This window comes from Thermobia domestica, chromosome 1, assembly GCF_964235325.1.
Source record: "Thermobia domestica chromosome 1, izTheDome1.hap1.1, whole genome shotgun sequence".
Classification (NCBI taxonomy): domain Eukaryota; kingdom Metazoa; phylum Arthropoda; class Insecta; order Zygentoma; family Lepismatidae; genus Thermobia; species Thermobia domestica.
In genome coordinates this window covers 311,146,920-311,174,539 of record NC_137454.1, presented here as the reverse complement: position 1 = coordinate 311,174,539, position 27,620 = coordinate 311,146,920, and the positions used below count along the sequence as shown (strand labels likewise).

The 27,620-nt window shown below is 36.2% G+C and overlaps 1 protein-coding gene across 4 annotated transcripts in view; it reads right to left on the bottom strand.

Moving 5' to 3' along the window:
• Nucleotides 1-26,342, bottom strand: part of LOC145662230 (uncharacterized) — a 48,326-nt gene extending 21,984 nt beyond the window's left edge. Inside the window, exons 1-3 of one of the 4 annotated variants that reach the window (XM_081727576.1) lie at nucleotides 14,296-14,436; nucleotides 6,619-8,895; nucleotides 5,073-5,584 (exon numbers count right to left, since the gene is read on the bottom strand). In XM_081727576.1, the coding sequence (XP_081583702.1) occupies nucleotides 5,073-5,449 (377 nt within the window). In that variant the 5' untranslated portion in view covers nucleotides 5,450-5,584; nucleotides 6,619-8,895; nucleotides 14,296-14,436. Of the gene's footprint in view, nucleotides 1-5,072; nucleotides 5,585-6,618; nucleotides 8,896-11,935; nucleotides 12,056-14,295; nucleotides 14,437-26,149 lie in introns of those variants that run through there. The other 3 variants (XM_081727596.1, XM_081727575.1, XM_081727585.1) reach the window with 3 other exon arrangements.
• Nucleotides 26,343-27,620: the final 1,278 nt, after the last annotated feature.

The following is a 27,620-nucleotide window of genomic DNA, read 5'->3' as shown; positions in this document are numbered from 1 at the left end:
GTATTTGTATACTAAGTTATCTATTTCAGTGCTGCGTTTGAGCACTTTTTTTTTCGCTATACATCTGCAAATGTAGCAACGAATCTGTTTCTGCGTTACAAGTTGTTTAAAATAAAATGTAATATCGTGAGTGTTTCACTAGTAAGTATTGTGTATATGTGACATTCGGTTGCTTGCTTTGCGGATATCATGGATATTTTATTGAGGAAAGGAGTAAAAATTGTAACACTCAATAAACAAATATCTGTAGCTAAGAGACAAATTACTATAGTAAAAGGTATATGTATATGCTGTAAACAAATTTGCTAAGGGTTGAGAAGAGAGCACCGCAGAGGAAATCTAGAAACAGAGACAAAAGATTTCTGTACGGAATTACAAAAGATAACCACAAGATAATCAGGGAGAATTAGACCGACCTGGGGTTCGAAGATGTGATTTAACTAAGAGACAGCGGCACCTAGAAGTTGGCTTAAAATCTGTAAGACTACAGGAGAAACAACTCCTTACAAGACTAATGCAAAGGACTAGATTGGCTTGGGCAAAGAAAAATCAAGATTGGAGCCGTGAAAATAGGTTTTATTTTCCGATAACACTCATTTTGTAGTACACGTCCAGATATCTCGTTATGTTCGCAAATCAACTTGTGAAGTAATTACAGCAGAACACATCAGTCAGACTATAAACAACGAGAAAAAGTTTGGGTGTTTCAACATCCATGAACCAGGGGTCTCATGGTACAGATAGGATCAGGGGCGGCGCTAGCAGTTTTGCCGCCCTGGGCGATACTTTCACATTCCGCCCTTTAATCCGCAAACCATATTTTGACAGTAGACGTGGTGAAGTTTTAGGCTTAATTCTAGCGGACACATTCAGTTTGCCTTTCAAATCACCAGGGTTAATATCTTTCGATTCTTCGTGTGTTAAAATGTTGGTAAATTTAGTACACTTTTCAGACAAAAGTTCAGGTGTCATATCTTTAATATTAATGATATCGTAAAGAAAATGGAAATGCTCGCTGTGATGGTTAAGTTGCTCAAAATTTCTCGTAAAGCTAACACAATCAAGTCTAGAACTTTATAATAAAAATCGATCTTCTATCTTGTTTGTGGATCTTCAATAGCTTCATCCTCTGCCTCATACTAAAATTCTCTCTTCTTTCGACCTCGAGCTCGTACTGTATTACGTATCAGTGGATCATCCATATCTAATGCGGATGCCAACTCCATCGCATCATTTGAAAATTGAAACTTTGCATCATTTCTGCTCCTCTCAAAGTATTCAGATATATTTTCAAGAAACCCGACTGCATCCGACACATGAAAATCGATGCTTTGGAGAATTTGGTTATGTTTATGTGGAGTAAAATGTCATACCAGATAACGAGTGAGCAAAAGAAAGGAAAGTCACGCAGCTGGTTTGTTGTACACAGAGCGTCGTGGGTGACCATTTTATCGTGTAGTCTTATTTGTTGAAAAACCAATAAGACAATAAAAATGCCTAAAAAGCATGTAAATTATTAAATCGAAAATGTAATGTCATCCATAATTTATGTATTCAATAATGTGATGTGCAATCGATAATATATAAAGAGCATGGAGCTGATTTTCCTACGGAAAGGAAACCGTGTTAGACATGGAGTTGTTGGATGTGAGTGGTGGCGATAAACAATGGTCCCTAAGCACAGCGGCGTTGTCAGAAAACGGGTCCGAAGCCCCAGAAATTGGTCTCCGAAGTTTCTAACTTGGATCCCTTCTATTCAGCAATGAAATATATAGTTCTTGGACGTGGGAGGTTGCATTTGAAATGGTCGGTTCCCTTGAACACACCTGTGATGTCCCGGGCCCGAAGCCCAAGTAATCCGGCCCCAAAGGATGTTCATGCCATATTCTCCACGCTTTTTGTTCATAAAAGCAAGTTTCCTTAATCTTTGATGCTTCTTGTCTTGATCTTCGTCGATTTACTGATTTACTAAATGAGGGTAATCCAGAAGGTGCTTTGCAGGAGATAGCTGAAAAATGTTTAGTTGAGCATGAAAATTTGAAATCTGAATTATTAAATTTTGCTCAAATTTTTGAAAAGCTCCGAAAAACTCTGCCAGACTACTGTAAGAAAGCAAATAATGAAGAGTGCAGTGACATACAACCCGACGCAGATGTTGCAGAATGCGACAGTTCTACTGAGTGTAGTGCCTCGGACGGCGAAAGTGAACCTGAGGAATCCATTGTCTCTTTTTCAGATGGCCAGTCTTATAAGACGTGCAACGAAAATCATCCGTGTAAGCAGTATTACTTTTGTTGCTACAGGTTGATACTTATACATACATGTATGTTTACTTTCCAAACACTGTTTACTGTATTCAAATATTTGATAAGTCTTTCAGTTTTTGAAGTATCGTGTGAGCGAGCATTCAGTTATCTTAAATTAATTAAAACTCGTACGCGTTCGACTTTGTCAAATCATATTCGGTATTATTTATGCTTATGGCCATTGAAAAGGATGCTCTGCAAAAAGTAAAAATGAAATTTTCGATGAAATTGGGAAATCTTCTGTCTTTAGAAAAATGCTGCTGTAGAAATAGGTTTGATAAATGAACTTCATTACTCACATATTTTATAAGAATTGCAAAACGCATCAAAAACATAATTGACAAATGCCGTATCACCTTTGTGTAGTCAATAAGTATGCTAATTTTTACATGAAAATTTCATGCTGTTCGTTCCGTTTTTCTCTCTTGATTTTGAGAGGGTGATTTCTAACTGCCGTTAGTGGAAAAGTATTTTAGGCTGTAATGCTAATATATTGTAGGAATGTTTCAATTTAATTAGTGTTCAAAAGCCAACAAAAATGATTTCTGATCAAACTGAGCGTGCGTTGTCAGAAGCGTTTCTCTAAACTTTCTGTTTTCAAAATGTTACTTTCCTTATTCTCACCTCCGTAATTGGATGATAACTCAGCGTTCATTATATATCATGTAAATGAATCTACAAAGATAGACTACTATTTTACGCAATAAAATTAAGTTTATTATGATTTATTAACTCATTTGCATATACCATTCATGAAAATTAAATTCTTCATAATTTTGAAGATGGTATCGTATCTTATTCAGATCTCATTCAATATAAACAGTCGCTGCTTTGATTGGACATGTACGATTCATTATAAAGATTTTCAAACTGTACAAAATAAAGAAAGCGAAATAATATTTGGCTATAGATACGCATACACAACTTTACATATCATAGGGGCGGGGGTTTAGCCATCCAAGTGTGAAGCTAAAGGTTCATTCCTAAAAGGGCAGTCCAGACTCCAGAGCAACTCGGTATTCATCAAGGCCCTTAAGCATCAACATCACGGTGGGGCCACGTACTCCCAGTCCGCCTCTGTCCACTACTGTGTGCAATTTACAAAATGAACGATTACTGCCATTTGCTCTGTACGAGAAGTTCTGGTGTACAATCTAGTATTACATATAATATTTTGCAGCTCTCAATAAAGTCAGTATTTTACTCTTTATTTGTCCATTAAGAATATAAGCAATTTCATTTTGGATATCTGTCCCTAAGAATTGGTGGTATTTACTTTGTACCCCCATGGTTCTTTTAATGTATTCGGCCACGACGCTGTCAAACTTTGCAAAGAGTTTTACCAGTTTCAGAAAGTTATCATTATTACTTATGTAAAGTATATATTGATGTTCCGTAATGTATGCGCAATTGCGCAAATGATTTTAGAAGACATGTCTCAAGAAAAAATGTACGATTACCTATATTCGGAATGAACAATTTGAGTTGGTTAAAAATTCGCTGCTAGAACCTAAATGCCTCTAGATGCTGTAGGCTAGAACGGCCTGTCTTAAGTATGGGTGTACCTTTAGCATACTTGGAGTGGAGCGTTAGAATATTGTTGAATAGAAAAAACATAAAAGACACCTTGGTAATCTTGTCTACATTCACCCTAGCTGAAAATCTTATCTACGACGCTGCAAGGGAAATATTGAACGAGATACCTGTGGCTAGTAGTTTGAAATTTGAATATGAGAGAGAATACTCTGAATTTTTTGATGGTAGATGAAGTAAGTTTAATTACATTCTCAGGTGAACAAAATTTTATTTTTCTACATGAGCCTATTACGAAGCATTATATTTTAATAGTATTCTTTTCTTTTTTAAATTTTGCCGCCGATCAGATTTGCCTCCCTGGGAGGTGGTACGGCTTGACCTCCTCGCGCCGGCCCTGGATAGAATCATGAACTTTCTTATGTAGATTAATGCAATAAAAAGTGTGGTACCAACAATTAATAAGAATGCCAGATGAGATTTTTTTTTTAAGCAATACATGGTACCTCTTTCACTAATTAGATACAATTGCCCTGATGTTGAAAAGGACGAAGTAAAGCATCGTGCGTGGCAGAGAACCCCGGGGTTTAATCGAAGACGAGGATTTCTAAACAGATCTGCTTTCTTGTTCGTAAGGATTCGGCATAACAACTGAGATGTGAAAGGTATTTGCAAGAAACTAATGTATCCTATACAAAATAGAATGAAAGAATTTGTCATGAAAAGAAGGTGGTCATATTTCATACCAGACCTAGTTTGGTAGCAGATATAAAATAATACGCTGGTGTATGCACTATTCAAACCGTTTAACCTCAGAAAACCAATGCGTTACTCATTCTTTCCATTTGTAAAACTGATGTGTAAGATCTGTTTTCTGTTGTGTTCCGATAAAAAGTGTTGTTGAACATCGGGAAGAGCAACATCAATAGCACATAATACGAGAAATGTTGCTCACATATTTTCGCTAATTTATTTACAGAAGAGATGATTCAAAGATTTTGATTTGATACAATATTAAAATAGATGTATCTTGAGCATTTGGTGTTAGTAAATATTTTAGAACGACACTGAAAAAAATATTTTACCAAACCACTGCACACAATACTCATATTGATTAAACAATCACAGTTGCTTATCAAGTTTATTAGAAATAATGTTTGAAAGCACTTTTCAACACAAAATACTAGCATTACTACATGGAAATTTATCAATATAAAAATTAGAAATACTTACTTTCGAAGTCTGCTATCATTTGTATTTTCTAATACGTATTTCCCAGTTTGGATTAATTTTACATGGATATTAATTCCTTCGACTTTCAATCTTTTAAGACAAACTACTGGATTCCTATTAATCACATCCTTCTTAACGTTAGGCTCAGACTTTATTGAGTGAAACTCATTTGAAGTTTGAGTACAATTTGTGCTTTTGTTTTTACGTATATTCCGGTGTGTGAATATTGGCGAAACAAGATCTTTGATTCCAGTGAAACTCACACATTTTCTGTTCATTGCTTCGTCCTTATTAAAACATACATTATTTTTAATTTCGGAGAAAATTTTACATTTCATATTACTTTGTTCATAGTCTGTTTCATATTCATCTTCCATTTTGGTGCAGTGTATTATTTAATGCGGACGATTTTTTTTTTAATGTGATGATTATAACTGTAAAACTCAAATTACAATCTATGATTCAATTCTTCAGATTCATTCTGAATTTTTAATATATCTTCACAGCAAAACCTAGAAAATTCAAAACAAGTTAATAAATACGAAATATTTTTGCACTTACAACAAACGAACAATATCATATTGAGATACATTACCAAAATTCTCTTGAAAATAATACTTATATCTCCCAATAATGTCAATGTACTTTGCAAAGCAATGCATATAACTAACTAACTAACTCTATGGCCTATGGAACCCGGAGGTTCAATGCCGCGTTCACAAAAGTTCTTCACTGACTTCTAACCTTAGCTAATTGGATCCAGTTTCTATTTTGTATTTCAATCTCTGCGAGATCCATCTTAATATTGTCCTCCCATCTGCGCCTAGGTCTTCCTAATGGTCGTTTTCCGATGGGTCTTCCAGTCAAGACCGAAAGCGTTTCTGCTTTCTTCCATTCTAGCTACATGACCTGCCCACCTAAGCCTCCTAGACTTGACGACCCTAACAATGTTTGATAAACCGTATAAATTATGTAGTTCCTCGTTATGAAGTTTCCGCCATTCCCCATTTCCGTTCCTCTTGGGTCCGAATATTCTTCTCAGGATCTTGTTCTCAAATACTTTCAGTCTATGTTCTTCCCTCAGAGTAAGCGACCATATTTCGCAACTATACAGAACAACAGGCATGATTATCGTTTTATATATTTAAAGCTTCAAATTCTTCGACAGAATTCGCGACGACAAGAGATTTTGAACCAAATTCCCTGCTTTTAGTCGACATTTAATTTCTGCATGCATATATGTTTCCTTTTTTAATGAAAGTTAAAAGGCACGGAAGGCTAAAGGTTGAGTTACAACCTTGTATAAAGAGTATATGGTTTATAACAAAAAATATGAACACCGACTTATGCATTGAAACAGAAGTACGTGCGGGATGTTTATTACTTGTGTGAGTTACTGCAAAATTCCAACAGGAAGCAAAAGTAAGCACAAATTCTGGGGATTCCCAAGAGTTAAAGTCCGTTGAAGGATCAAAAGTAGACATACAAACAGAAGCAAAAAATACTTAAAAAGTGACAGCCGACACGTTGATACTAGCCTACTTACCGTAGAAGCACTTTGTTTGAAATAATAACGTAAATGTATTTCCATCATTATACACAGCAAGGGTTAGTCCATCTTCATTACCATAAGTCTTAATTATTAAGAATCTTTAGTCTGTGGTTAAACATCATTCGTGCTGTTGTGTTTACTTCAGATTCTAGGTAGACATGGCGGGACAGTGGAGCAGAGAGTGTCACTCAAGAGTGTATCCAACGATTTTTAAATGTTGCAGTTTACATGTTATAAGTAGCCTAACGTGTTTGCGGTTAATAAAGAACACCATAAATTATATAGTTGTTATTGAATGCAGGAATAGTTCACCATTCCTGCAGTAATGCAGATGTGTTTTCTACAGATAATGACATATGTATGGAAATGAACAACTTATTGTTATCCACATATGAAAGCCAAAGTCAAAGGCTATCGTCTTTAACCAGCTGTATTTTTGTTTCAAGTCTAAATTTTAAAATGTGCTACGTATGGTTGCAAGCGGTTAGGTGGCGTTTTTTAATTATTAATACTGAACTAATGTATCTAACTTAGGCACTCTTCTTTTTCATGAATTAATGTCAGAAGCAGCCGCGTGATTTCCGGCTAATTATTTCAACATCGGTATCTTTGAGCAATAAGATAACAGTGGAAGACAAACATCGTTCTTCTCGCAAGTCATTTTATTATTCAAATACATGTCTATTTACTCTAATCAGTTTCAGAAGTATCATTAATTTTATAATAGCATAATGCCTGTAAGAGAGTAAGTATTTTGTATGTTTTCTTTTTATAACACGCAATTCATTTTTTCTGAATTTCACTGGAGTTATAAGGAACTTTCAATTGTCAGGCACCTCACTTTAAACTTTGATCGCTCCTCTACTGTTCCGAAAGTAACATTTGGTGTATTTCTTTGAAATAAAATTTTCAAAATATGGAACAACTAATGGATTTTTAAAATTACCAAATCGTGCTAAATAATGACAGGTTAGATATCAGAAAAAGTTATATTTATCTACCATATCAATTAGGGGCGGTTCCCAGTCTCCTTCGGACATCAGTTTCTTTCTGACTGGACTTTTGCAGCACATCCGAATATGATCTCAATGGAAAATAATTTTGTTACTCAACACACTGCTTAGACATTCGATCGGGCATCACATGGTCCAATTTGGTCGCAATTTCGAAGAGGTTTTGTCTCGAAACTATACAATAGAACTTGCTTTAGACAATGAAAGTTCAGTTGTCAAATGCATAACTTTGATTCACAAAGATGAACTTCGATTCTTTGTTAATAGGACAAGTAGAAATTGTTTACACTGGCGTGTTACGAAGTTCTTAGTATGTCTGTGTACAACACTAAGGTTAGTTTATTCGCAAGTTGTCGAATCAATATGGAGGGTTTATGTACTTTTTTGTAGATTCCTTAAAATGTTCTGGGAATAACTTACATAACTTCTGAAACTGTGTTTGTTTTAACTTGAATATATGCGTGAAGTCGTTTATTACGAACAGGACAAGAAGAACTGTGATAAAATAATTACAAGTAATCCGGTTAGAAACACTAGAGTGGGTGGACAACGAATTAGGAATTACAAAACAAATGTATATTTTATAACCGTATTTCACTTTGTAGACTAAATTTATAATACATTTATCCATATGTCAAAAGTTTATAGCTAATGCACATATTTGCACATCAGTGGCGACTGTTAGTACTTGGTAGGCCCACCTTTCGCTTTAATAACAGCCGTAGTGCGTTTCGAAATACTATCAATACTCCGTACTACCATTTGAGTAATAAACACTTGATATTACCATATTTTCTGAAGACGCTGTTTTAGTTCAGAAATATTAGTACACACTTGACGGTTGACCTTATTCTTCATAATATTTATACCCCTTCGATTGAATTGAGGTCTGGGCTGTTCCCTTGCCAGTCCAACGCTTTGATGTCGAGCTGCAGCAGATGACTCATGGCGAGTTTCGAAGTACGGAAGGGTGCCCCATCCTGTATTAAAATTCCATCAGTTTCTTGGTAAAACTTAGTTATTTGATGAATTAGACAAGCATCCAGGATACGTTTGTACTGTTTCTTCCTCATAGTGCTCTCAACAAAATACAATAGCCCAGTGCCATACACAGATATCACACTCCAGACCATAAGTTTAGCAGTGTATTTCACAGTTTCCTTAACGCATTCAGACAGAACTGCTCTCCAAAGCGTCTCCACACAAGTTGCTGCCAATCTTTCATAATTTCCACCGTCGACTCGTCGGAGAAATACACCTGCAACAAGGGAATACATGAAGTAAACTTCATATAAAAACAGTAATTGCAATTATCTTTAATTGTGATAAAATGTTGACATTGTCTGCAACAGAATATGATCAATGCATTGAATTCGTTGGACGTAGGATCATAAGCAAGACTCGTGGAGTCTCCTATGAATTGTCTTTGTGCTTACATGACAACCTGCAGTACTCAAGCGTTCACGAATGTTCAGAACAGTAGCCTTTCGGTTACGCAAAGCAGTATTCTTAGGCATTCGGTCCTGCCTTGGCACCATTTTTCTCAGTCCTCTAATTTTGCCACTTTGGTTTTTTAACTGGTGCACCTAAATATAACTGTCTTCCAATTTTTCCAACACTGTGAGGAAACACTACATTTCCTGGCTATTTTGCAAGCATTTGGACTCACGTCTCTTCTTTTACTCACTTCAATTATTGTGTTATTAATCACACAGGGCACACCATATTGATACTATATTCACTTGGAAAACTCTCATTGCTTATTTACCTAATCCAGTTCCACAAAGCATCTGTCTTTCTCACTCTTGTGAATAAACTGAATGACTGAAACGTATACACACAATCTCAATGGCAGCACGTACATCATCAAAAAGGAAACACTTCGATTTCAACGAACTCTGGCGGTGGAGCACTGAAGTACCACCCCCGAAAAGTCGTCAGTAAAGCCTCACATTCATTTTCACTCAGACAAAAAACATATGTAAGTATACAGTTGCTACAAACCCCTGAAAAGGATACAAACTTAAAAATTCCTAATTCGCTGTTCACTCACTTTATTGTTTATATTTCAGTTAGAAAACCGGCCGCCGGCACTCGTTCGCTGCTCGGGTAATACAAGTGCACATAGTTTTAGATCTGCTAGTGAGCACCTTCGTAGGTATGTGGTTAGGCGTGTCCGGTTAGGGAAATCAGAATTCCAAGTCATGCCTAGGCAAACCACTCGAAATAATTGCTGAAAAATTATAACTAGTTCATTAATCTCCTATATATTACCCTCTATAATGTTTGCAATGGGGTATATTGCAATATATCCTTTCGCACTGATAAAGTTCAACGAAGCCATCAGATTTACGTGTTGAAAAATATAATTATCTCACGATTTGCGTATGAATATAGCGTCAAAACATATGAAATATACAGTGCAAGAAAGGCAAACTAGTTACTAACGTAAAACCATTACAATACTAGAAGTACTTGCATCAACGCGAAAAACCTAACAGGCATATTCATTCGCTGACACCCTGTACCCTTTCACTGGCCTATTAGCTTCGTACTGACCTGGTTCGGTTATATGACATTGATATTTTTCAGTGGTTATCCAGTGCAAGCTGGTTTGTATATTTTTCACTTTAGTTTTGACGCAAGTTCAGACGCTGTATCTCTAGAGATATCCTGGAAGACATGTAATTTCTTCTGAATTACTTTTGGTGGCCTGTTTGAACTTCATCTAGACCTATGGGCGTCTGAAGAAAATTTTCTACGGAAAAGGGCCTCTTCCTGGTTGACATATTATGTTTGGTCTTTTTGTTTTTATTTGGGATATTGTTTCGCGATGGGGTCTAGCTTTTTCACGTACTTTTTTTGCGATATTCTCCTCGGATCTGGTCGTTTGACGGTTCGATACGTTAAATTAGGTTAGATAAGTTACCAATATTTAATTCACACAGTATTGTCGAGCGAGCGTTAGCTAGTGAAGGCGGGTTAGAAACCCGCAGAGCACGTTGTTTACTGTTATTGTTACAAATAGTATGCTTTCTTCTCTCACATATGTCATTTCCACTTATCTTTATGGTTTGTACAGGTTGCTTACGATATTTTCTTAAGAAATTGAATATCGAAACAGGAATATCAACTAACTTCTCCTGTAAATCATCCTGATTTTTAATAATTTTGGCCCTCATCTCGAAACTATTACCTGAATACATATTTAAATTATCTTAAGAAATTTTCGTGACCCAGGGGTTCCGGGCCTTCCTGTCCCCACTTACGGACAGTCATTTAGTGATGGGTAAATTCCGGGAAGATATTTTTTGGGAATATTTTCAGAAATGAGAATTTTCCTGGAATTTATGTACAATCACAAAATTAAAAAAAAAATCAATTCTATCGTTATTTTATGATTTCAAACTTAAATTCGTTTTTTTTTTTACCACAGTATATTATTACTTTTGTTTCCAGAGGATTCTTTAAAATGTAGGCCTATATTCTGAACGGTATTATATTATTACATTTAGAGAGTACGTATAAATGTATATTTACTTACAAGACGATCTATGCAAGTAAATATGGGCTTAAGTTTAGAATTGCTCCTCCAGTCTGAAGGTGCCCTTGGACTTTGCAACATACAAAAAAAAAAACAGTGCTTAAAATATTAAAAATTGTTACATTTCATTTAACTTCAGTACTCCGTGTGCTCCACAAAAATTTAAAAGGTTTTCTTCATTAATTTTGCGCATCCCTTACACCTATTCGCCATATTTTTACAACTACCATGCTGCTGAAACCTTCCGCATCCGGCAAATAGTACTAACTTCCACATATCTTTTCTCGTATTAAACATAACTCTCCTGCCGAATTTACATTCCTAAACATCAAATAAAAACTTCAAATTATTATTTCGTAACTCATTTCTCCTGTAAATTTTCCTGATTTTCATAAAAAGCGGAGGGGTAACTCTACACATAACCCAAAACATTACTGACGAGGGATCTTTCGAATCATTTCTTACTGATTTCTTTGTTAAGGGACACTTCCAATGTACTTTTCTAACGAAACTAAAATACGGTAAAGAAAATTTAGTTTTATCCTTTAATGTTTTATTAAGTTCAAGAACTGCGAGTATCGAATTGAATTGTAGAATAACTATTACAGTAAGATATCTATAATTGTAAGGCAAGTTTGCCTTCCCCTTCAACCCCCAAAGAAAAGGATTGGATGTATGGTAGATATTGTTCATAGGGTTTTCTCTCTAAGAAACATAAAATAATTTATATGATCGTAATTCATTTGTACAGAACCTCCAGTACATTACACGAAGAAGACCACAGTGCATTAAGCAAATATCTTCTTAGCAAACAGCTCTGCACACACGCACTGGGCAAATACCTCACAGCCTGAGAGTGAGCGCGAGCCCAAATTTAACTCAGTTGCGATTAGGGATTGGACTTGTGTATTTACCCACTGGGTAGGTAAATAAAAAATGGGTAAATACCCGGTAAATACAGAAATTTTATTTTCCTACCCAAAAAATGGGTATTTATTACAAACTGCAAAATTACGTAATAAGAAGACGTAGTGGGTTTTAAAATAACACTTGAAGTGAACATGGTACTAAAGAAAGGAAAACCCTTGAAGAAGACAATGACATGACACTTTTTCTGTATGTGAGATAGGCGGAGACATCAGCTGTGATGATGCCATATATTTCTTCCATATATCCGATGAAGCTGATACATTATCTTGGTAGAAATGTCACCTCATAACGAGATAACGTTTTGCCCTTAAATGTATAGCTAGAATATTTCGAGAACGCTGCTAATTCTTGAATGTTCTGTAATTCATTTGTCCTTTTATTAGCTTTATGATTGAAATGCCGTGGATGATGCTGCCAAATGAGATGTTAGAAACCAGAGTGAACTAACGGCATTTTGCCGAATTCTAAATTAAAGCATGAATTCATTTGAATTAGGCGCATGAATCTGATGCCATCCGGTCAGAAACTAATTAAAGAAACTGACGTAATCGTCATGAGAAGCCCATTTTCCAATGCCATTTTATCTACCTTGTTTACAAGAATGCTAATTTCATGCAAAACACGAAAATACAATTACTTTATTCTGCATTACGATAGCTCAATTTTTATTACATTTTGGTGTGTAGCTAACAAGTGTAGTGTAAATGTGAAAGTCCCCACTCATACTCATGTTCCTACTGTGTTTTATTTGTAGTTATTAAAGCATGCATAATGTAACAGAAAATATATATATTTCAAATCATGTCAATTTTAATAACTTGTCGCTCATAGTCACTTCGAAAATGTAAATTAAAAGAAAGACACTTATTTGCGTTCCATGTTCTATTTTACTTTCTTTCTTTGTAGAAAAAATAACTGTGGTCTTTCTCAGAGTCAACAGTTTTCAAAAGTAAGTTCTCTAGATAAACATACTTGTTCTATGTTACTATTATCAAAACAGGAACGACCACGTAAATTATTTGTATTAAGTTAAATAATAAATTTACTGACTTTTGACATTTGTTCTAGTTTCTACTGGATCCACTGTTACTTTTTAATTACTTTTACGTACTGCGAAAGAACGCCTGTCTCACATGTAGGGTTGAAAAGAAAAAAACAGTATTTTTACCCAATTTGGGTAAATACCTGGGTATTTACCCAAAAAATATTTACCGGTAAATATCCCATCACTAGTTGCGATTGAGATTGACACAGAGATGTAGCATTTATGTTGCAGTAACAACATTTTATCAGCAAAGTCATCTTAGATTTTTTTTCCAATCCGAAAAAGCGGGTGATTTTTCGTGATTAAGAGATCATTAAGCGGGACACAAATATAGGACCTGAAAGTCGGGTGCTGCCCGCTAAAATCGGGTAATATGGCAACCCTACACTTAGTATACCATTTTTACTACATATTTAGGTTAAGTTTAGAGTTACCCCTCCGCTTTCTATGAAAATCAGGAAAATTTACAGGATAAATGAGGTAAACTAAGCCAATTTTTTAATCTAAAAAATATTGGCCTATGTTTAGCAGAAGGCATCCAGCTCTTTTCTGTAAAAAAAATGGTAATTGCTGTTCACATTCGGTTAGTTTAGAGTAGGTTATGTTAGTTTATGTTAAATTAGTGTAGGGGTCCCGCATAATTTTCCCAAAAATGATAGAGTTTCGCTTATTTCTATAATATTATGTAAGTTTACGTTAGTTCAGGTTAGCTTACGTCAGGTTAGGTTTGATTTGGTTACGTTACGTCTAAGTACTTGCATCATTCATTTCTCCTGTAAATGTTCTGTTTTTTACGTGCTTCTGGACCCCTTGTACTAAACATACTCCAAAATATTTAAAACCTAGAACTAAATCATAATAAATGAAAATAAAATAATTAGTAACATGGTTCTTATAATTTGGAAGAAAACTGAAGAAATGGAAATAAATTTCTTCCCGGAAATTTATGCCAGAAAAAAAAATCGGGAATACTCCCATGTTTCATTTTCATTCCCACCGGAAATATTTCCACTGCGCAACATTACACCCATGTCTAGACCAAAGAGAGTAATGTTATGTTGCGAAGAGCAAATACTTTGGATAACACGGAAGAAATATTTTTAATCATTATTTTGACTTGTGTATCTACACATGATTACCATGTTAAGTCTTTCGATGAACAGTATTGGATATCGTCTACGTTTACTTGACCAGCACCCTAAATTTTAGATCCTATGCACTTAAGGACTTCCGTTAAGACTGTATCTCAGGGGCTGCTAAATATGTGATTCGAACGGCATTGGTCGCTGGAAGTGTGACGTCACGCGGAAGAGAGGAAATCGCGTCTTCTGCTTTTAGCATATACTTTTTGTATACTCCGAGCATATTGTAACTTCATTTGATTGTTGAAACTACATAGACAAAAATAATTCTAACTACAAATACGCATGATAAATTGCTATATTATAATAAATTTATATTAATGTTATCATCCACTCATTGTTATTGTTTCATGAATATTGATAGGAAATGTTAGTGATAATTCTAAATGCAGCCCTCAGAAGTCACAGAACCCAGAACGCATTGATTGTTTTTCCTTGCATTGTGTTTCTTCATTGATGGGGCTTTATTTTTTAAGGTTGAGATTGCTCAAATAAATGTTATTGTTTTTACATGTTTTTCTACTATATTTTGGGTTTAGTTCGCGGAAAATGTGCCCGAACAAAATTCGTAAGAGCGAGTGCCAGGAGGCTAATAACTGGAGTCTCATTAAATGATCTGAGCCAAAACCTGAGTAAACACGAGTTTGAATGAAGGATGTGAGCCCATGCAAAAATGAGTACAAGCCCTACTAACGCCAGTGAGCTCGAGTCCCACTGATAGTTGAAGTCCGAGCCCAAGTAAGCGCTTGCCCGAAAGAGATCAGAGAGCACGAGCTCCAAGGAACCTAGTTAGTGCAGGCCTCATTGAAAGATATGAGCGCGGGGCCAAATAAGCATGAGCTTCAACGAGAATAATGAGCAGTGCCGGATTTACGTATAAGCTAAAAAAAAAAAAAGCTATAGCTTAGGGTCCCACTCTGCTGGGGACAACAAACAATTAAAGGAAAATCTTTATGTGCATTTCCAAAATATAAGAAAAAACAATAAAATAAAAGCTATATATATATATATATATATATATATATATATATATATATATATATATATATATATATATATATATATATATATATATATATATAGCAACTATAGTGCTCGTTGTTTTGTATACTTTTATTATGTAAGTAATGGGGCCCCTTCTGCTAGCCTGCTTCCTAAAATATCACTAGTTTCTTCATTTCCTGGACACATAAAGGGGCCCCTTTATGACAAAATACATAAAGGGGCCTCATTACCTTCATCAGCGTAGGTCCCCACCAATCCTAAATCCGGCTCTGAGCACGAGCCCACTAAAGATAATGAACCCGAGCCCACATTAGTAAAAACCGCGCTGGTATCAGTGAGCTCGAGTTATATTGATGGCATTGAGATCGAGCCCAGCTGACGGAAGTGAGCCAACACAAGTGAGCATGAGTCCAATCCAGATTACTGTGTCCGAATCCAAGCAAGTGCGTGACCGAAGGAGACTAGAGAGCACGAGTTCCAAGGAGCCTAGTGAGTTCGAACCTCATTAAAGAATGTGAGTCCTAGACCAAGAAAACGCAAGCCTCAAATAGAATAAATAGCGCGAACCCCACTGAAAATATGGAACCCGAGCCCACATTAATACACACTGTGGTGTCTGTGAGTTTGAGCCCCATTGATGAGTGAGCTCGAGCCCAGTTGACGGAAGATAGTACGCACGAGTGAGCAAGAGTCTAATTAAGATTAGTGACCCCGAACCTAACTAATCGCGTGCTCGCTCGAAATAGATTAGCGTGCGCGATCTCCAAGGAACCTAGTGAGAGTGAGCTTCACTGAAGAATGTGAGACCAAGACCGAGTAAACGCGAGCCTCATTAAAGAATATGAGCCTGAGTTTGAGTAAGAGCGAGCCTTAACGAGAATAGTAAACGCTTTCCCCACTAAAAGTAATAAACTCATTACAAGCCCCACTGACGTCATTGAGCACGAGATCATTAATGGTAGTGACCCTTACTCTAGTTCAGATTATTAAGTCCGAGCTTTATTGAGTGTAGTGAGCCAAAAGCTAATAAGCGTGTACCCCAATGAAACGAAATGAAATCTTTAAATTTTACGTCCCACGGTTATGCCAGTTAGGCTAAAGGAGACGGTGATTATGAGAAAAGAATGAAATGGCGGAATAAAGAAAGTGGGAGGAACTGGTAGAACCCCGAGAAACCCACAAGCACGGTATTTGTTCACCACAAGGTCCACATGGCGCGAGCTGGAGTCGAACCAGGGACCCCAAGCACCGGAGGTGAACGCTCTACCACTGAGTCAACGCGCCTCCACCCCCAATGAACTTAGTGAGCGCGAGCTCCCAGCAGTCTAGTGTGTGTGTGATCAGGTCCGGATTTAGGGGGTGCACGTGCACCCCTTCGTTGTAAATATATACTATCTAAAATAAGAAGCTAGCAGTGAAAATAGCAACACTTTCCGAAACTTTCTGCCATTATTTTTCCGTTTGGGGCTTAAGAGAAAGCAAAGCTTTGCAAAAGCAATACATTAAGTCGATTTTCTGAAGGTTGAAGGAAAAGGATTCACCAAGCAAAACAATATAACATTTGTCAAGTAGAACAGAAAACATGCGACCTTCTATAAAATAACCGGCCCCCGTTCTATGTATCAGCGTTGTCAAGGGTAAAGAATATTGTCACATGTCACTTTGAAGAGTTTCAGTGTGGTTGGTTAGTTTGGTAATTATTGGTGCACCCCCGCTCAGAAAATCCTGGATCCCACCCTGAGTGTGATCCTTATTGGAGGATGAGTCCTAGTCCAAGTGAGCACGAGCCTCAACGGAAATAAGAACGCGAGCCCCATTGAAGGTAACGAAAACGAGCTGCACATGTATCCATTTTAAACGTTAAAGTAAATATTTAAATAAACGCAATGAACACTATATGTTGGCATACGGAAAACCTAGTTTTGGCGAGCATTACAGGCGAAAAGAGAGCAGCCAATCAGGCTTGTCTCGATATGTATATATATATATATATATATATATATATATATATATATATATATATATATATATATATATATATATGTGTGTGTGTGTGTGTGTGTGTGTCCACCGAGTTATGGGGACAAAATGGACAAATCCTCTTTTCTAACATTTTTGCTCGTCCTACAGGATCGGCATCCATGACTCTAGTTATTTAAATTTCTACAAGTTCTTCAACTTTATAGAGTGAGTTCGCCAATAGTCGACCGCCATCCAATAGTCGACCATTTTTGCTTACTATTGTGTATATAAAATATATCTAATGGTCTTTTGGAGCGGAAAGTGATTCGCGATAAAGCTTGCATCATATACCACCAATGACAATCATTGCTTCCCTCTCCCTTGGCCAGCTGGTCGTCTTTCACCGATAAATTTCGACGTATCTGTAGAATTACGACTCAGGTGCACAGTTTATGACAGCGTGTAATGGGAATCTTCTGCACCTGTTATTTTTCGTTTTTCTGAGGATATAGATAGTACGTGAGGTAAGAAATGTTTTTGTTATAAAACTAAGTTATTCTAGAAGCTGTACAGTATAATTTGTCAATAACTGGAAAGTATTAAATTAAAAAATACATTTTAAAATGTGGTCGGAATTTGGCATATTTTCTTTCCCATGCAAACCAATTGTCGACCAAGGGTGGTCGATTATTGGATTATTTGACAGGGCGCCAAATTGCTTCAAAGTATTTCCTGTTTGGTATTAAGGTCTGTTTTTCAACATGCATCTATAATTTTTTTTTGATTTCGTGACATATTCTAAAAATCGACCGCCTGTTTCTCGTGTTGGTCGACTATTGGAATATTTCTTGCCAGCTGTCGACCGCACTGTTTCATACTATGTTTCGCGTTTTGCTGACTGGAATTTGTTCAGTAACTTAGTTGAAAGTTACTTTTTATGACGATCTACTATTTCAATGTGAAACCAAGTTTTTTTTTTTTTTTTTTTTTTTTTTACACGAGAACAAGAAGTTCTCCTCGCTGGTCTAATGGGTAGCACCCGTGCCTTTGGTGCTCTGTGTCCCGGGTTCAATTCGAAGCGGGAGAGCATAGAACGAATTAAAGCGGTTCGGATATTACTATAAACTGTAGGTCCACGTGTTTACATAGTCTCAATGCTAAGAAGGGACGTTAAACCATAATAAACAAAGAAATAAGCAAACAAACGAGAACAAGAATGGTTTCCTGTACGTCTACTACGTCTCCCTGAATGAGAGAAATAATAATAATTTCTTGGAGGCATGTACCAGACACGTTGTCCAGTGCCTAGCCTGCTGGATTACGAATTGAGAATGGAGAGATGTGCGGGTTGAGATCCCAATGCCGGCCCTTCTGACAGGTTTCTTAGGGGTTTTATCAGTTATACCAGGCGCATGCCATGATGTTACCTACATAATAGACTCTGGCCAACACCTTTCCTCATCCTTCTCCCTCCCCTATCCCGTCCTGTGCCACAAATGCTTAAAGGACATAAATAAATTCAACAAAATTCAAGTAAGTGTTAAAGTATGCTGCTTTGTAATAAAGTCCTGGGTTCAATTTTCCATGGGAATACAATTGGTTCGGAGCTCACGTTAAACTCTAGGTCTCACGTCCTTGGGAGTCATCATCATCCGATTAATGGCAATAAAAATATCGATTCACTCGGTTTTTTCAGGTCAGAACCTGCTTCCGAGAAGAACACTGAAATATTAAGATTATCAATATTGAAAAACAACTTTTGTTAATATATTCTTAATTACTTGTGCTTTATAATATAGCAATGCATTTTGTTGTTAGAAATATGGCGAAGCATTTTAAATTTTATGTATTTTTGACAGATAGCATGGCTCCGGGATATAAAAGAAAATTTTTCCGCTATTCGGAATTTGATATGCAGTGGGCCTTAGAAGCTGTAAGAATAAAACAACTTTCAGTTCGTGAAGCTTGTAAAAGGTTTGATGTGCCAAAGACAACAGTTTTAGACAAATTACATGGACGGGTACCAGAAACAACTGGGAAGATGGGACGCTGTACTTATCTCAGTGAAACAGAAGAAGAAGCCCTTGCAAACTGGCTTATTGAACTTTCTCAACGTGGTTTCCCCAGAAAGAAGCATGACCTCTTAAATTCAGTACAGAAAATAGTTGTAGACGACAAACGCAAAACACCATTTAAAAACAACAGACCTGGGCAGAAATGGTATGCATCTTTCTTGAAGAGACATCCAAATATTGCAGTGAGGACAGCTGAGCCTATAAATGTCTGCCGAAGTTTCGTAAAAGAAGAATATATACGTTCGTGGTTTCATGATCTTAAGACCTACCTTACCAGTACGAATAATCTTTCCATTCTAGAAGATCCACGTAGAATTTTTAACGCGGACGAATATTCTTTTCAGTTGTGCCCATCATCTGGAAAAATTTTGGGGCCAAAAGGCTGGAAGAATATTTATGAGGTTCAAGATAAGGAAAAGGAAACCCTTACTTTTCTAGGAACATTTAGTGCTTCGGGAGAAACCGTTGCTCCAATGATCGTTTATCCATACAAATCGTGAGTACCCAGAGATATTGTGTCCAATATTCCCTCTTCGATTGTGATAGGACGATCCGAATCTGGCTGGATGATTAGTGAGACGTTCTTTGAGTGGGTCGCCAATGGTTTCAATAAATGGCTATTAGATCACGATGTACCTAAGCCTGTAATACTTTTCATCGATGGTCACAAAACTCACTTAACTTATGAAGTAAGCAAATTTTGTGACAACAACGAGATCATATTGTATGCCCTGTACCCTCATGCAACACACATCTTGCAACCATGCGATGTATCCGTCTTTAAGGCGTTAAAAACAAATTGGAAATTCGTTGTTCGCAGCTATCTAACGGAAAATAATTTATCTACTATTACAAGAGTTCAGTTTGCACCACTTATTGCAGAGGTCCTAGCAACAACAGCAACACCGTCAACAATAAAAAGAATGGGTTTCGCAAATGTGGACTGTATCCTTTTAATCCGGACGCTGTTGACTACACAAAATGCATCAAGAGTGTATGTAAAAACATAGAGAGTACTTCCACTCAGCCAAATGTTAATGAAGAGGACCTTCGTACTGCAAGAAAAGTTATTACTGTGTACAAGGATGAACTTCAAAAGGCTGCGGTTGACTTCAACGCAGTTCTTGAAGTTTTGAAACTTCCAGCAGAAAAGCCGATGGACGAAGCACTACAAACTGATGATAAAAGTGCCAACTTACCATTAGATGACGAAGTTGCAGTTGGCGAAATCCCTGTAGTTGATGACAACAATGAACACTTGTCTCAAGTTACTCTCACTGTTGGAAAGGATTTACTAAATGATCTTCTCCAGTCATTGGCGAATCCAATCCAAGTGCAACAACTAAAAACAGAGTGAATATAACATCTATTCTACCAACGATACCTGAGGAATTCGACGCCATTGCAGCATAAGAGAAAGATCAAATCAGTATTGTGCCAAACAAAGAATCAGTTATGTCTGCTCCAACAACAGAATCAGAGAGGCCTTTCATTATTATGAGAAAGGAAGCGTCTATTCCAGAATTTATGCCATCAAATGAAAAGAAAGGAACATCAACTACACTGAATGAAACTGAACCTATGAAAGATATTCAGCAAGATACTTATTCTCTCAAAGAACCTGCTACTGCAGCTCTGGTTTCTGTACCAGAAGCACAGCAAGAAACAAGGGACGTTGAAAGCGATGCTGTTGCTGGACCAAGTGAATCAAGTCAGAAGAATATCGCAACAACCCCTAAAACTATCAGACCAATATATATAACGCCAAGTTTTAAAAAGCATCTGTTCTGGCCTAAGAGTCCAGTCAAAAAGCCTAAGAAGAAGGTAGAGAAGATACCGTTTGCAATTAGCTCAGAAGAATATCGCCGCGCACTGACTGCAAAACAAGAAGAACAGAAGAAACTAGAGGAGGAGAAGAAACGCAAAAGAGATGAAAGAGCAGCAAAAAGAGCAACAAACTGGAAAATCCAAAGAAACGATCGAAGAAGACTACCACTGCTGTTGTAGAAGAACATCACAATGAAGAAGATGTAATTGATTACGGCGATGGAGCTATATGCGCAGGATGTGGAGTGATAATAAATGATTTTGCTTTGGAAAGTGAGGATAAACCAGTGGGTTGCGATCAATGTGATAAATGGTTCCATCTTCGGTGTACCGAATTATCTGGGTATACATGGGAAGAACTTGCAGCTAAGCAGTTCCTGTGCGCAGATTGTACCATAGAAATGATTTGAATAAACAATCAGGAACTTACTATTATTACATGAAAAGATAGCTCAATGTGCTCAAGTAACTCAAAAGAGAAACCTAACACGGGAGAGAAACCTTATCATATGTGAGACGATAACTCGATGTGCTGAAGTAACAAAGGAGAGAAATCTTATCATATATGAGAAGATAACTCGATGTGCTCAAGTAACAAAGGAGAGAAACCGTATCATATATGAGGAGATAACTAGATGTGCTCAAGTAACACAGGAAATAATCCTTATCATACATGAGAAGATAACTCGATGTGCTCAAGGAACACAGGAGAGAAATCTTATCATATATGAGAAGGTAACTCGATATGCTCAAGTAACAAAGGAGAGAAACCGTATCATATGAGAAAATAGTTCGATGTGCTGAAGTAACACAGGAGAGAAACCTTATCATATGAGAAGATAACTCGAAGTGCTCAAATAACAGAGGAGAGAAACCTTAACATTATGAGAAGATAACTCGATGTGCTCAAGTAACACAGGAGAGAAGCCTTATCACATATGAGAAAGTAATTCGATGTGTTCAAGTGCCACAGGAGAGAAACCTAACACCGGAGAGAAACATATTTCACACAGGAGAAAAGTGAACACTTAGGATTTTCTAAATTATTAGAGACTCGTACTTTGTTTAGGATTTCTAAAACCATAATATAAGTGATAAGATAACGTGTGCATATAACACAGGAGAGAAGTCTTGTTTCACGTGGAAGATCTATTTAATATTCAAATCCATTATTCCAAATAAAATAGCTATGTATCAAATCCTAATAGCGTGATTCTTTCATTTATAATCACTAAGGAGAAAACCTTAATGAAAATTAAATAAAATCTATACAATCGTTTTGTCAAGTTCAAATTTCGCGAATAATACAATTTCGAAATATCACCTAAGGCAATCAATTACTTCTACGTGATAGAAACGATAGAAATTGCGCGCGGTCGACTAATAGCATGAATGCGGTCGACTACTGAGCGATGACGGTCGACAAGTGGGAATTTTGATGAGTTTTCGTAAAATGTATTTTTATATCATTGCAAAATTTTAAAAGTGAGCAGTTAACACACGGCATGGTACAAAAGAACCCAAATAAAGCAAATAATTCACTTTTGTCAAATATTATGAAATCATCACGCTTTATAAGTGCTTAGAAGTAAGATTTTTTTTTCAGCGGTCGACTATTGGCGAACTCACCCTATGTTTGAAAAATAAATTACCGTATTTTCTCTTAATCTTTTTCTTCTGTTCGTTCTTAACAATTCCATGCCAATTCGATATATGCAGAGAAGAAATTGCATGAGTGAGGAACTTTTTTTTCTTACAGGTAGCTTATGAAGTTCGTATTGTAAGTCTGTCTCATAATCTTTCGTTAAGAAATGAATAGAATAAATATTAGCATTGTTTACATCGATTCTGTCTGTGCATTTACACCGAGAAACTCACTGTCGTTGTACCAACAACATTTTAGGAAAGGGATGCTATGTTATACATGGAGTTTTCCTTTCTCAATTCGGACATTGAGCAACAACAAAGTTATTTTTATTCATTTTTGTCTCAATAATTACCCATTCTTTATAAATTCCACGCATCGACACCGCTTACTGTATTCCCTACAATGTATTTGTTTCGTGCTCTCTTCCACGTGACGTCACGTCGCGCAAGAATTCTGGGTAATATTTTCTCTCGATAGCAGAAAATGTGCTACCTGTAATACTCTATATACATTGACTGTATCTATTCAATTTACCTTGCAGCATTACTTTCACGACAGTGTTGCCAGATCTCTAGCTGCAAAAGTCGCTAATGTGCCTTCAAAATTCCGGCTCGTTCCGCTACTCTTACTGAAATTCCGCTATTTTCCGCTACATTATAAAATTAAACAAACTTTAAAAAAAATTAAAAAAAGATATTAACAAAACTGCAAAATATTTCAGAAAATAATATTTGCAAGTCTTGCTTTTAAGAAATCTTATGCCTTTCATAGGTAAATTTTATTGTGGATATAAAGGATAATAAATTGTACAATGCGCCAATAGTAACAGAAATACAGTGTATGTCTCTAAGTGTAATATGGTTTATTTTCGGATAAATATGATGATAGTGTACCACATAGGCAATGACCTTTACTTTTTTTTCTAATTTTTATTTTCATTGGATGCCCACGCTTCACTACTTATAAGATAAATCACAACGTTTCGTAATCTTTTTATATTTTTAACAGATCCAATACTCCGCTGGTTCCCAAACTTGGAAGGCTACCTCCTGAGACGCATGAAAGAAAATCAAGATGGTGGACATTACGCAAAAATTGGAGGCTTTCGAAACATGGGCATGGAGAAAAAAAGGAGAGAATTAGCTGCGTTAAACGGAAAACGAATGAGGTGTTAGAAATAGTAGCAGTAGGGGAAGAAAGAAGAATTTTAAATGTAATTAAGAGGAGAAAGAGGAACTGGTTTTGACATTGGCTAAGGAAAAACTTTATTATGAGGGACGCGCTAGAGAGTATGGCGGAAGGAAAAAGAGGGAGGGGAAGAATGAGACTGTAGTTGAAGGAAGGTATTAAAACAGTAAATTGCTGCGTCAACACGAAGAGACTAGTTGAGGACCATCGTACATCGAAGCTTCTCAGTTGCAGCAAGTGGCCTGCCAATAATGCCAAAATAGCTATGATAATGATTATATATTTAGTGATATTGGTCAAAAAAATGAGAGAGAAAATTAAAATAATAATAATAATTACAATCAAACCTCTTAATATTTTAGAATAATTTGAATGAAAATTGAAAACGACTCAAGTATCTATGCCTTTTGTGTAAACTCAATTTATATAAATACTTTTGACCTACAGTATATTAGAAATACAAAATAACGGCATCAAACAAGTTATCTGAAATAACTGTACAAAATCACTCTCACTTGTGAATATGGATTTTTTTATTGTTGTATAATGTTACATCGCTCAATCTTCGATGTGCCGTATACCTAAGAGGCTAAAGTTATATTGATAAATAATTATTCAACGTATAATCATCCGGCTATGAAATCAAGCTTGCGGTCACACGCACTAAGTTTTTGTCAATATCATGAAAATGTTATTTCGATATTAATCTTATGAGCGCATATTAAAAATTTGCAAGAGTCTTGGTCTTGGTCTTGCAGGTATGGTCTTAGTCTAGCACCCCTTGGTCTTGGTCTTGCAAGCAAGACTCTTCCACAAGTTGCAAGACCAAGACTCTTGCACTCATCACTAATAATAGGCCTAAAGGCTAAATGGAAAGCCCTGCTTTATCGCTTCAGTAAATTTTATGAATTAAAGAATTCCAGTCTTCCTTGAATTTATATTATTGAAGTAAAAGTCACGATCAATGCTTACTATTCTTTTATCATAATGTTCTTGATTAATAAAAGTACATTGTGTAACATCAGTTGTACTTGCAAACATATTTTTTTCGTTTAAAAATAGAAGAAATGAAGGAAAATTGATACATATGTTTTATTCGTTACTGCGTACAATAACTTTTAAATTATAATGTAAGAATAATTATAATTATGTCACTTGACAACAAATTAAACAAAGATAATGTTGATACATGTATCAAAAGAAAATTTATAAAATGTTTATAAATTTGTAAAATAGAAGAAAAGATTGGGAGTTAAAAGAGGAAACTCAAAATCGAGAAAAATGGAAGAAACAGTTCCAGTCGCAGGAGAAAATTAAGAAGAGAAAAAATTCTCGAGTCCCAGGAAAATAATAATAATAATAATAAATATAAGATGAAAGAAATGTGACTTCATTTCATAAGAGGACTATATAAGTAATCAAAATAACTTCTCTCTCACATGTATGATAAGGGAGAAATACGAAATGCAAGGCCTGCTCCTTACCACGTGATCTCATAACGAAGAGATGATTAAGTTTAATGTTACGTGAAGATAGTGTAAAAAGTGATAAAGTGACCACAGAAGAGTGTTTCCGTTATTCTAGTTTATACATATACCCGATATCGCAAACTCGCCCTAATCCCTATGGACCCATGCGGCTACCCTGCTGATTTCCCTCTCTCAATCTTAGATAGCATTCGTGCTTTTTAGCGTCCACCTAGTACAAGTTGGTTCGTGTTTTATGCACTGTGGTTGGTTGCGTTGAAGTGTTATGGCATCACAGATGTTCTTTCACACTTACTTTAGGTTTCACTAAGAGGAACAGAAGGGTAAAAGATTTCCGTGATCCGACATTGGGAACATCAGATAATCGTTTCTCAAGTGTCAGCTATGAAAAACTTTTTAAATGCCACAATGCTGCCCAACTGGAAGTAGAATTAAAAGCATTTAAAATGTCAAGTATTTCAAGTTCCGAAAGTATAATATTTTAAAAATGTTTTTATTTTTACTTTTTTTGTAATCACTGTGTTCCTCTCATCGAGAAGCCATATTTTATATTTACAAATGTAATGTAACTAGTATGAGACAATTACAAGTATTATAGAAACTGGCATAACTGAAAAAACTCACGTTTATTAACTTCTATCACTTACGTGTATACCTACTTTGACTTGCCTTGCGCTTCAGTGGCTATATAACACAGGTTTGTTTATTTCTTTAACTGTAGTTTTATCACATATCTCAGGACACTGTATTTATAATCAAATCGCAAAAGAGTTGTAATTTTTGGGACTGTCATCTGCGGCAGTTTTGCCGAATCATCTCTTATGAGGAGTTTGAGGAGTTTACGCTTAGTGGATTTGTGTCGATTAAGTTGAACTGACGTCACTTTCGACTCAGTCGATTGTGTAAACAGAACTTCGACTGAATCGCCTGCCAGTCGAAAGCGACTAATCGACTGGTAGCAGAATTGAAAGGCGTTCAATTTTCTGGGGTCGATTCGATCATACTGCCCAGCGAAGACGATTGGGTTGCCTAGTGTAAACACCTGATTCTAAAATATTTAAACTAGAAAGGAAAAGTGTTTTGGAAATGGCCGTTTCGGTACAGCTAGACGCAATTATTCATCAAATGAATTTAAAAGTCACAACTGCGGACCTACGGAATAAAATTAGAAATGTTAGAACGCCCTATAGCAGTAAAGTTGCAAAAGTAAATGCTTCGAAATGATCGGGTGCAGGTTTGAACGAAATATACCATCCAAAGATAGCCTTCATATGAAGCTGATCGCGTTTTACTCTGTTTTATTCAAGGACCAAGCTTCATTAGTAACATGGTAAGTGTTATGATATGACCTGTTATAAATATTCTAATATTTTGTGCTAAGGAAAGGTTTTGCTGCTGCAGCCCTGAGTGGTTTAGATAGTATTCTCGCTTTCAGTAGCTACCTAGCACAAGTTGGTTTGTGCTTTCTGTACTTACTTTATTTTTTTATGGGACTGCACTCTATTTGTACTGATAACAGACAAGCCTTCCTAAAGTAAACCTGCATCCAGTAATTCAAGTCCTCCCTTCTGCAAGAGTAAGAGCACCCTTGAAAGAAATTAATATATTATGATTCTATGCGTACCTAAACTGGGAGTCCACGGTTGCTACTTAGTAATGATCATTCTAGTAAAGAACTTGGCAATTTTACGAGACGATGTCATTTAAATATATATATAGGGGAAAGTGGGTTACAGTGACATTTTTCCGTAGGTAATAACTCTTGTATTGTATAAGGTATTAAAATGAAACAAAAACTGAACAGAAGGTTGGAGTTTAGGCTATCGTACGATATTGGTTATTTTGGCTTAATTTTAATCACTTATGGTTTACTTATTCATAAACAAAATATAACAATTTGTCTCACTGTACTCGGGTATTGGGATACAGTGAGACATACACATACTTAAATGTTTCGTTCCCTATTTCGAAGTTCAACGCATATCCAAAAGATGAAAATCAACAGAAAATGAGAAGTATGACATTTGACGTTTAGTTTTACAATGTGATAGCGGTTATTGTAACTCCAGTTTGATGTCATTTGTATTTACAGTTGCAATATCCTGAACAACCGGAAAAATAAATTTTCTG